The sequence below is a fragment of the Dendrobium catenatum genome, unplaced genomic scaffold (assembly GCF_001605985.2).
Source record: "Dendrobium catenatum unplaced genomic scaffold, ASM160598v2 fragScaff_scaffold_993, whole genome shotgun sequence".
Classification (NCBI taxonomy): domain Eukaryota; kingdom Viridiplantae; phylum Streptophyta; class Magnoliopsida; order Asparagales; family Orchidaceae; genus Dendrobium; species Dendrobium catenatum.
In genome coordinates, this window is record NW_021319455.1 from 1,092,065 (window position 1) to 1,104,792 (window position 12,728).

At 36.0% G+C, this 12,728-nt stretch overlaps 1 protein-coding gene across 1 annotated transcript; it reads right to left on the reverse strand.

Moving 5' to 3' along the window:
* Positions 1-300: 300 nt before the first annotated feature.
* Positions 301-5,744, reverse strand: LOC110100056 (abscisic acid receptor PYL8-like). The gene is made up of 3 exons (XM_020827443.2): positions 5,479-5,744; positions 5,140-5,355; positions 301-889 (listed from the first exon to the last, which is right to left on the reverse strand). Exons 1-3 carry the CDS (start codon positions 5,686-5,688, stop codon positions 674-676), a joined length of 642 nt encoding a protein of 213 aa, XP_020683102.1. The 5' UTR covers positions 5,689-5,744; the 3' UTR covers positions 301-673.
* Between the last annotated feature and the right edge of the window lie 6,984 nt (positions 5,745-12,728).

The window sequence follows — 12,728 nt, forward strand, 5'->3', positions numbered from 1 at the left end:
CGACCACACATGGTGGGTTAAAGGCTTGATATTATTGTTCCTCAATTCGGAATCTTTCAACCGAGAAATTATTATGTACGAATTACATAAGCAATTTTAAGTGTGTATGATCAATCAAATGCATACTCAGTACACAGCTATTTCTAGGTTGTTTTGTACTCGCACCTAATTGATTGCAAGTGAACAGCTAAATGGTTGGGCACTCACACCTGATTACTCTAAGTATATTCAATAAAAAGTCTAAATTAATTTATGCATGCTTCAACATAAACTCAGCTATATGAAATGTGAGAAAGAATCTGAAAGATAAAAGTGGAATTCCGATTCCAAAGCTCATTTTTTGAAGAAAACAGGGCAATGTCAACACATATTTACAGTGCTTTCCTTTGACAAATTGCAACTATCCAGCTCAGAGTTTCTCTAGCTTTATCTCTACTAGAACTAACCAGAACTGGAATTGGGTTATCTACATATAAAACTCTAAGCATAGATAGGGAAAACAAACAAAGAGAAAGCAACTTTGTAACCACTAGGCATAATCAGTCAGGAAATACCAGCAAGATACTTCGAATCACTCCATCAGCAGCCATTGCCAGCACTCAGTGGGGGTTTGAAGACTGCATCGAAAACTTCAGGAGATGATGAAATTGTGGCTCTTTCTCTATAAGCATCATCACAGATCAATGGGCTCAGTGTGATCTTCGATTGCGAGGCGCTCCGATACGTCGGCTAGAGACTTAAGGTTGCATTTAATTAGAGCCTCGACGAAGAAGCATGTCTCATCCTTTGTGTTTCCATCGGGCACATCCACGACAAATGACTCGATAACAAGAGTGCCGGATCTTCCGTCGATGCACTCAGGGTGGACAGTAACGATCGACGAGTAGTTCTGTAGATCATAAAAGGAAAGAAATGAGCAATGGGGTACTCCTTCCTACTTTACTTGACTTGTACTCAGGGTAATGAATGACAAAATGGGTATAAACTACAGGATGCTTACTTGTCCCACCAACAATGGTATTTGGTGGTCTTAAATTTCTATTTTGAAGTCTGATACTTAAGTGTAGTTTCTATCAAATCTCTTTTTATTTTAAACAATCGTCTTCCAATCATTCTGATATAACTATTTTAGAAAAAAATGTATGCAGAATATCATAATCTTTGTTCAGAATAAGTCTCAAAACTATTAAATTTATTTAAAGATAAGTAAATTACATTAAGAATCAAATAAAATTTATATTTTACTCCTCTCAAAGTAAATGGTTTTAAAGCTCTTTTTGACAAAAGGGCCAATTTTTTCCATCGTGTTGGGAGAATTTGATTCTTAAAGGCATGTCGTACCTTATGATTCAGCACTACCAATATGCAATTCACAACACTACCGGTCCAAAACAAAGATGCAAGCGAAGGTCAACAAATGCATAATACCGTTGGTGCAAACTCCATTAAAAAAGATCATTTAAAAAGGATTAGCTCCACCAATTTATGTCGGAAATACCCATAGATGGATGCAAACTAAGTAATAAAGAATTGATGGCAGATGCAAAGAATTATATATATAACAAAAAGCATGTGCATCAAGCTTGGCTAGAAAAAAAAAGATTCCGTACCAAGGAAATTTGGCTCCATTCTATATTGGAAGCAGAAGAGTAGTAGATACTTTAAAGAATATAACTTAAAAAAAAGGAAACAGAGAGGCATAAGGTGAAGAAACCAGAGGATAACAAAACATTATGATTATTAAAGTGGAGGGTTGTATTTGGTAGTCGACAACCAGCGTAAAATTTGTGGAATAATCATAACATGAATACTTTAATACATTGTGTCAATGTTAAGTCGTTCCTTAAAAGTGACGTGCTATATGAACTAAATACAGTGAGAAGTGCGCAAGGGCTTGCTGCACCGACACCCGTATACAGTGTTAAATATGCAAGAGTTCCCACATCATGGACATATGTGGGAAAATAAGCTAATTCATGAAACTAAAATTAGGTTAGGATTGTGGAATGTATGTTCCCTTAAAAGAAAATTAATGAAATTAATTGATATTATGATTAATAGGAAGATAAATATTTTATGCATTCAGGAAACTAAATGGATGAGAGAGAAGGATAAGGAGATTAATAATTTAGGGTTTAAACTTTGATATTCTAGTAGGAGTCGTACTAGAAATAATGTATATATGATTATAGATAAGAGTTTGAAAGATAGTGTTGTAAAAATTGATAGAATTAGAGATAGAATTAGAGATAGAATTATGATTTGAAGATTATTATTGATAATAAGATTATTAATATTATAAGTGTTTATATTACTCAAGTAAGTTTGGATATGTGCTCAAAATTAAAATTTTAGAATGATTTAGAATAATTAATACAAAAAATACATCCTAAAGAAAAAAATTTTATTGAGGGAGATTTAAATGGATATGTTTGTAGAGAGGTAGAGGATTTTAAAAGCATTCATGATGGTCATGGGTTTGTAGCAACTAATGAAGGTGATAAGACTATATTAGATTTTGTTATAGCTTATGATTTTATTATTGCTAATATGTTATTTATGAAAAGAAAAGAGATGAACATCTCATCAATTATAAGAATGAATACAGTAAAACTCAGATAGATTATTTTCTTGTAAGAATAATAGATCGTTTAGATTCCAACTGAAAGTCTATGTACCCAACACTGCTTATTAGTTTTGGACTTTAAAATGAAAGGTCAGAGTATGAAAAATATAATATATTATTGTTCTAGGATTATATGGTGGTATTTAAGGAACTCTAACGAAAATATCTTTGAGAGTAAGATTCACGATCTTAAGATTTTGTTGGTGCATGAGGAAGCTATGTTATGTGAAAAATAATAACTTGTAATATTAAGAATATTGCAAAAGATGTGCTTGGAGTATCAAAAGAAAAAGCTTTAAATAATAAAATAGTTGGTGGTAGAATAAAAAATGTGCAAGAAAAAGATAAAAATAAGAATATTTATTATAAAAATTGATTTAGATGTAAAAATTCTGAAAATTGAGAAAGATATAAAATTGTCTGTAAGGAGTCTAAGAAAGCATTCTGCGATATAAAGACATTAGCTTTTAATTATTTATATAATAGATTATATATTAAAGAGGGCAAAAGATATATGTATAAGCTAACAAAATAAAGAGATGTTAGTAAAGATTTAGTTCAAGTGAAGTACACTATAGATGAAGATCAAAAAGTATTTTTTTAGAAAAGGATATTCAACAAAGGTGGATGAGATATTTTGCTAAGCTTTTTAATGAAGATTATAAAAATGCGATTCACTTTAGTGGCCTTAACATTCTAAATGAAAATAAAATTTTTTATTTTTATCAACGTATTACTAAAACTGAAGTTAAAGATGCTTCAAAGAAAATGAAGCTATTTGACCTGATGATATTCCAATAGAGGCAAGGAAATGCTTAGGAGAAGAACTTTTTTGACTTACTAAACTTTTTAATATTATTTTGAAGACTAAGAAGATGCCAAATGTGTGGAGAATAAGTGTGTTGATTCCTATCTTTAAGAATAAAGGTTATGCACAAGATTGTGCAAATTATAGAGGAAATAAGTTGATGTATCTTACTTTAAAATGATGAGAGAGAGTTATGGAGCATAGGTTATGACGTGATACTAATGTTTCTCAAAATCAATTTAAATTCATGTCAGGTATTTCTACTGTACAAGCCATACATTTATTGAGAGGTTTGATGGAGAAGTATAGAGAGAAAAAGGAAGATCTTCATATGATATTTATTGAGGTCAACCTTAGAGTCTAAAGGTTTTCGTTTGAGTATATCTAAAATCAAATACATTGAGTGTAATTTTAGTGGTAATAGATCTAGTGGCGGGTTTGCGACTTTGAGCGATAAAGTCATTAATAAGAGTACACATTTTAGATATCTTGGGTCTATTGTTCAGAGTGATAGTGAAATAGATGGGGATATTATTAGTAGGATTAAAGTTGGATGGGTTTAGTGGAGGAATGCATCGGGCTTATTGTGTAATAGAAAAGTACCCCTAAAACTTAATAGAACATTCTATAAGATGGTGGTTAGATCTACAATATTTTATGGTGCAGAATGAAGGCTATTAAAAGAGAAGCATAATATTAAGTTAAGTGTTGCAGAGATGAGGATGCTCAGATGGATGAGTGGCGTTACTTTTAGAGACAAGATACAAAATGAGCATATACGTGAAAAGGCTGGAGTAGCTCCAGTGGCAGATAAGATTAGAGAGAGTTGCCTTAGATGGTTTGGTCATATAAAACATCAACCTTCTGATGACCTGGTTAGGAGAGTAGATGTATTATATTTGACTTATGTTAAAAAAGATAAAGGTAGAACTAAAAAGACTTGGTTATAAAATATTAGAAATGACCTTTTTTTTATAAGATCTAAATGTCAATTTGACTCTTAACTAGACACAAAGGAGAAAAATGATCCATGTAGCCGACCCCATATAGTGAGATAAAGGCTTGATGTTGTTGTTGTTGAATGAAATTAACAATCTCTTACATCCAATTTTCAAATTCTCACTTAAATGTCAAAAGTCACAAAAAATCCCAATCAATATTTTTTGCTTTTGTGAAATACCCAACAGTTTGATTGTGGCACGTACAAATATATATACTAGTTTTGTAAACAAAAAATGTATATTGATATCTAGATATAAATTATATGAGAATAAGCTTGAAAATAATTGATTTTTCTTTGAAATGAGTGAAATTCAAACACTTAATATAAAAATAATCCAATGATTTGTAAGCACACATACAATAATATTAATATGAAAGAAATCCAATGATTTTAGAGCACATATATAGTTTTTATTAGGATATGTTGGCCAATTTTTTTCTTTTATAAATATGAAAATTTTGAGTGTTATTTATGTAATTCCCCAAACAATTTTAACCAAGAATTATTGTTCGTTAATTATTATGATGGACGGGAGAATTCAAAAAGTACATGGAATTAACCCAGAATCTGTGATAATAATAAAAAAAAAAAACGTTAAGTGGTAAGAATAAACGAAAAATAGAAGCAAAAAAATAAAAAAATAAAAAACCTCTTCAGATAAACCACGAACGCAGAATACGATAGGTAAAGCTTCAATCAAACCTGTAAACGATGATCCCCTCCAACGATCTTGATCCCAAATATGTGTTCATCGTCATCAAGCAGCTCCAGCCTCTCAGTACTGGTAGTAGCCGGAAGCCCTGACTTCACATTCACTTCCCTAACGCTTCCAATCTCCAAATCCCCTTGAACCACACATCTACTCACAAAGGGTTTGTACTTCTGCGGCTGATCAAATCTCCTCACCAGAGACCATACCTTCAAGATTTAGGGGAAAAAAAAAAACATCAGCTACATGAAATCCAATCCATACATCGACCTAATGATCTGATCGCATCTCACAATAGAGATATAATAAAAATAAAGGGATCGAGGTCTCACGAGGTGAACCGGCGCTTTGATGTGCTTCACGAGAGCAGAGCTGCACTGATTCCCTATCGTCACATGCCTGTGATGCCTTCGAACGTACTCCGCTTCCATCGTCCTGCACACGTTCAAGCTCATGTCGTCGGCCCACCACCCGCCGCCGCCGTTTCTTCCGCCGACAGCCGGATCGCCGGATCTCCCCCTTGCTCTGCTCTCTCCCCCCATCCACTCCTTCCGAATCGAACGATACGCCTCTCACCTCTCTCTCTCAGTGGCGAGACTCCTCTGGGCTCGATCGTTTCTGGACTCCACCATCTTAAGAAAAAAAGAAAGGGGATAAAGTCCACCAGGAAGCAACCAATCGGCAATTCAGCAAACAAACCGCACGTAAATTTCTTATGCGAAATCAACCGATTACCGTTCGATTAACCGATCGTCGATCACGGATTCACGGCGGCTACCTGTTGATGCCTGCGGGCAAAATTAACGGCGGGAGAGGAAACTCGCATAAGCTTTGTATGCGGTCGTGCATATGATGCTACGGTGCTGCTTCTCTACCCCACCATTCACGCACAAGATCATCTTCAGTGTATGCTTGGGATATGCCCCTTGGATGATCCTCTAATTACGGAAACGCCACTATTTGATGCCAATTTCCGTCGTATCCATTGGCTGGGTTAGTTTTATATATTTTTTTCTAATTTCATATGCATATTTTTTTTAACCTTATATGAGCGCACGTTGTAACAATGCATAAATCTTTTTGAGTGCTCCTATTAAAATAAATAATAATAATAATAATAATTAGGGGAAATTTTTAAATTAGGTATTATTAAAATCTTAATAATGTAATTAAATATTGAAAAAAATAAATTTAAAAGTAGATAAAGTCGTCCATCAAACATGAGACTCATGCTGACTCAGGATACTGTGTATAATTTTTGGTCCGGACTGTGAGTGTATATACTGTTTATAATTTTTGTACATATTTTAGTTAAAACTTTGTACGTAATATTTATACACAGTATGTACACTAACAGCACGGGCGAAAACTTTCCATCTGAATTCTGCACGAAATAGTTTCTCCACTCCAAGAAGATGTATTGGAAATCAAAAATACTAAAATAAAGTTTTCAAAGTGATGTGTGATTAAACAATTAAGTTTAAGTTTTAAAGTTCTTAAAAATGAATTTTATATTTTAAAATAAAATTTTAAATTAATTTTTTTCTAATAGGATATATCACTTAATCAGATGAAATATCATGGTATTTCTAAACCCCATTATTTTTGTTAAATAAAATATTTTCTTTTAGACTAATATTTTTTAATTGTTAAAAATTTTGAGACTATCCACATAGAATAAAAATCATACATAATTATAAAATGTTTAAATTTTATTTTAAGTAATATTAAATTTTATATTGCACGAATCTTAAAGCTTAAATTTTATTCCATGATGCCGTACGCATGAGATGTTTTATAAATAACGGATATGACATCCATGTTAAGCATATACTTCAAAGTATATTATTTTGATTGGTATAATTAAGAGAATGTTAACGGGTCGGGTCAGATCTTAAGTGGATGAGAATCAAATGAGATCAAGTCCATCCGGGTACCGAACCCGATAATTAACCAGATTTGACCCGGTAGAGCATGAAAGATTGAAAGATACGCGGCCGGTTGGATCGATGGCGATGGATAAATATATTTTGATCGAATCTTATTATGATAAATTACATTATTACATAAATAAATATATTTTTTTATAAAAACAATTAAACTATTAAACAATGAAAATATTTTCTTTAGTAAATAATGCATAGGATTAATTATTCTGTATGGACGCCAAACGTCTATTTATTCAATAATACATTACATTATCTAATAAATTATTTATATAGAGATTTTATATGTAATAAAAATAAATCCATCTTAATATAAAATATATTCTTATAGTACTTTGAAAATCAAACAAAAATACATATATTTGTACTATGCAATAAATAAAAAACTCTAAGAAATCAAATAATTACATTTGTTATAAACTTAACTCTCAAAATAATAGAAAACAAGCTTACATTATAATCATAACTATTGATTGTAACCTTTTTGGTCTCCTCCAACTTTGAATTTATTTAGCAAAAATATCATTCATCATCATCATTATGCTTATCTAATTATTTGAGGTCACATTCTAAACTTATCTTTCCTAAAGTTTAGATTTTATATTAAATTTATTTTGCAAAAATCACTTTCTAAGATTTAATATTAGATTTAGATAAATGCATGTCTACTCTAATTGTATTTTTTTTTCTTTTTTTAAAAATAAACATAATAAAAATAATAAAATGGAGTAAATAAAAATATTATTTTTAAAGAAAGAAATGATGAATTTATTTTTAAAAAATGATTAATAATAAATCATAGCATATATGAGTTGAACCTCTAACTTTAGAGGTATAATGATATTTGCCAATTCTTTTACTATTGTTGTGTCCTAGAATATTAGCGACGATAGAGAAATATATAGTTTAACGTCTTAGCATTGCACAAAGATCCAGCACACAATCAGATAAAAGAGAGGGTGTAGCATTCATAAGAGACACCATAGTTTTTACGTGAAAACCCCTGAAAAGGGGGAAAAATCATGGGGTTTGGCCCAATTTCAATGAATCCACTAGTCTTTGCAGTCGATTACAAATGAGGCCCTTTCTTAGGATAAGGCCTTGGCTTGATGTCACAAATGTACATCATATATATTGTATTACATGGTGGGAGTTATAATAATATACATGTTTTGTTTGGTTATAAGGGCCATAGTCAGCACGTGACAGGGGTCCGAAAGACCGTTGTCTGGTGATGGAGGTTGAAAGAACCATTGTAGGTGATGGAGGTCGGAAGGACCATAGTCGGCAGCAGACCGGGGTCAGAAAGCGTTGTCTGTTGATGGAGGTCGAAAGGACAATAGTAGGCGATGGAGGTCGGAAGGACCGTAGTCGGCAAGCGACCAGGGTCAAAAAGCATTGTCTGTTGATGGAAGTCGGAAGGACCATAGTAGGCGACGAAGGTCGAAAGTACCGTAGTCAGCAGGAGATCGGGGTCAGAAAGACCGTTGTCTGATGATGGAGGTCAGAAGGACCATTGTAGGTGATGGAGGTCGGAAGGATCGTAGTCTGCAGGAGACCGAGGTCTAAAAAATCGTTGTCTAGTGATGGAGGTCGAAATGAACATAGTAGGTGACGAAGGTCAGAAGGACCGTAGTCGGCAGGAAACCGGGGTCTAAAAGACTGTTGTCTGGTTAAAGAGGTAAAAAATGATCATAGTAGGTAATGGAGGTCAGAATGATCATAATCAGTAGGAGATAGATGTCCAAAAGATCGTAGTTGGTAGGAGACCGGGGTCAGAAAGATCATGGTAGAAGAGCGGTATTTCGGGAGAACTCTCGGCATCAAGTGGTGGCGTGGCAAAAGTCCGAGCCTCAGGTTATGGACCAGTAGAATTTTGGGTCTCAAGTGGTTGTCCGGTAGAAGTCCCGGACTCAGGTGGTGGTCCAGCAGAACTTCAGGCGTTATGTGGTATCCTTGTGGAGCTCGGGGCCTCAAGTGGTGGCCTGGCGGAAGTTCGAGCCTCAGGTGGTTGCATGGTAGAGCACAGGGCCTCAAGTTGTGGTACGACAGAAGTCCAGTGCTCAAATAGTGGACCGTCAGAGCAACGATGTCAGTCGGTGGTTCGACGGAGGTGAAGCCCTCAAGTGGTGGTCCGGTGAAGCTCAGGGACTCAGGTGGTGGTCCAGTTAAGCAATGATGTCAGGCGGTGGTCTGGCGGAGGTGTGGGCCTCAAGTGGTGATCCGGCGAAGGCTTAGGGCCTCAGGTGGTGGTCCGGCGGAGCAATGATGTCAGGCGGTGGTCCGGCGGAGGTGAGGGCCTCAAGTGGTGTTCCGGTAAATATGAGAGCCTCAGGTGGTGGTCCGGCAGAGTAACGATGCCAGGCGGTGGTCCGGCGGAGGTGAGGGCCTCAAGTGGTTGTCCGGCGGAGTTCAGGACCTCAGGTGGTGGTCTGGCGGAGCAACGATATCAGGCAGTGGCACGGTGGAGGTAAGGGCCTCAAGTGGTGGTCCGGCGAAGGTGAGGGCCTCAGGTTATGGTCCGGCGGAGCAACGATGTCAGACGGTGGTCCGGCAGAGCAACAATGTCAGGCGGTGGTCCGGTGGAGCAATGATGTCAGGCAGTGGTACGGCGAAGGTAAGGGCCTCAAGTGGTGGTCCGGTGAAGGTGAGGGCCTCAGGTTATGGTCCGGCAGAGTAACGATGTCAGGCGGTGGTCCGGCGGAGGTGATGGCCTTAAGTGGTGGTCCAGCGGATCTCAGACGGTGGTCGAGGAGGTGCTTCTTCCTTCTCTTCCTTCTTTTCTTTCTTCCCTCCGTTTTCAAGAGAAATGAGGGGTTTATTTATAAATTTCTAGAGTGACATGGCCCGTAAATAGGTAAGAGATCAAGGGTAAATAGGGAGTGGTTGGATGAACGACCGATATTGAATCCCTTGATCATGCACCATTCGTCAAACATTTGAAGGCCTTAATAATGTCGTAATTCGGCGATCTTCGGCTCATTGGATTCGTCTCATCGAGCTGCTCAATTCGACTATAAGCACGTCATGTTTGGAAATGGTTTGGTAACCCAAATTGTGGTTTGAACCTTCCAACAGCGCTTTGGGTCCTTGATTTGGACTCATTTGGGCTCGGATTGAGTCGAATTTGCCGTCGTTGGGTTTGTATTTCCAAGACGTTCAGTTTGACTATAAGTTTGTTGAAATCGGAGTTCGGATGGTGCCAATTTTAATTTCAGAAGTTTCCAACTTGATTTTGCATTGATACTTGTGCCCGATCAAGATAATTTTTTGAGGACTTATCAACTATTATTTTTTCCGAATATAAAATTACAATTATTCAAACTCAAAAAATGAAAAATAAAATCAAGATATTTAGTTTTAAATATAAGAATTTAAAAGTTACATGGACAAAGTTAAGGAAAAAAAAAAGGACTTGAGCTTCCTTCAGCAAATATTCAAAAAGCAGTTCTTTAATAATTTTTTTTTAATCAGTAAAAAAATAGTAGCAAAATATTGTCCCAAACATAGCCTTACCGTTTTGATTCACAAATCTTTTTCAGATTTAGGTGAGGGTCTGCAGGTTATGGTCGGCGAGCAAACGATGTTCAAGCAAAAAACTAAATAAAATATGTTTTTTAAAACAAAAACTAAAATAATTCCAAACAATTCTTAATAATATATTTATCTAATAACTTATTTATATTTATTCAATAATACATTACATTATCTAATAAATTATTTATATAGAGATTTTATATGTAATAAAAATAAATCCATCTTAATATAAAATATATTCTTATTGTACTTTGAAAATCAAACAAAAATACATATATTTGTACTATACAATAAATAAAAAACTCTAAAAAATCAAATAATTACATTTGTTATAAACTTAACTCTCAAAATAATATAAAACAAGCTTACATTATAATTATAACTATTGATTGTAACCTTTTTGGTCTCCTCCAACTTTGAATTTATTTAGCAAAAATATCATTCATCATCATCATTATGCTTATCTAATTATTTGAGGTCACATTCTAAACTTATCTTTCCTAAAGTTTAGATTTTATATTAAATTTATTTGCAAAAATCACTTTCTAAGATTTAATATTAGATTTAGATAAATGCATGTCTACTCTAATTGTATTTTTTTTTTCTTTTTTAAAAAATAAACATAATAAAAATAATAAAATGGAGTAAATAAAGATATTATTTTTAAAGAAAGAAATGATGAATTTATTTTTAAAAAATGATTAATAATAAATCATAACATATATGTGTTGAACCTCTGACTTTAGAGGTATAATGATATTTGCCAATTCTTTTACTATTGTTGTGTCCTAGAATATTAGCGACAATAGAGAAATATATAGTTTAACGTCTTAGCATTGCACAAAGATCCAGCACACAATCAGATAAAAGAGAGGGTATAGCATTCATAAGAGACACCATAGTTTTTTACGTGAAAACCCCTGAAAAGGGGGAAAAACCATGGGGTCTGGCCTAATTTCAATGAATCCACTAGTCTTTGCAGTCGATTACAAATGAGGCCCTTTCTTAGGATAAGGCTTTGGCTTGATGTCACAAATGTACATCATATATAGCGTATTACATGGTGGGAGTTATAATAATAGACATGTTTGTTTGGTTATAAGGGCCATAGTCAGCACGTGACAGGGGTCTGAAAGACCGTTGTCTGGTGATGGAGGTTGAAAGGACCATTGTAGATGATGGAGGTCGGAAGGACCATAGTCGGCAGCAGACCGGGGTCAGAAAGCGTTGTCTGTTGATGGAGGTCGAAAGGATCATAGTAGGCGACGGAGGTCGGAAGGATCGTAGTCGGCAAGCGACCAGGGTCAGAAAGCATTGTCTGTTGATGGAAGTCGGAAGGACCATAGTAGGCGACGAAGGTCGGAAGTACGTAGTCAGCAGGAGATCGGGGTCAGAAAGACCGTTGTCTGGTGATGGAGGTCAGAAGGACCATTGTAGGTGATGGAGGTTGGAAGGATCGTAGTCTGCAGGAGACCGGGGTCTGAAAAATCGTTGTCTAGTGATGGAGGTCAGAAGGACCGTAGTCGGCAGGAAACCGGGGTCTAAAAGACTGTTGTCTGGTTAAAGTGGTAAAAAATGATCATAGTAGGTAATGGAGGTCAGAATGACCATAATAAGTAGGAGATAGATGTCCAAAAGATCGTAGTTGGTAGGAGACCGGGGTCAGAAAGATCGTGGTAGAAGGGCGGTATTTCGGGAGAACTCTCGGCATCAAGTGGTGGCCTGGCAGAAGTCCAAGCCTCAGGTTATGGACCAGTAGAATTTTGGGTCTCAGGTGGTTGTCCAGTAGAAGTCCGGGACTCAGATGGTGGTCCAGCAGAACTTCAGGCGTCATGTGGTATCCTTGTGGAGCTCGGGGCCTCAAGTGGTGGCCTGGCGGAAGTCCGAGCCTCAGGTGGTTGCATGGTAGAGCACAGGGCCTCAAGTTGTGGTCCGGTAGAAGTCCAGGCCTCAAATAGTGGACCGTAAGAGCAACGATGTCAGTCGGTGGTTCGACGGAGGTGAGGGCCTCAAGTGGTGGTCCGGTGAAGCTCAGGGGCTCAGGTGGTGGTCCAGTTAAGCAACGATGTCAGGCGGTGGTCTGGCGGAGGTGTGGGCCT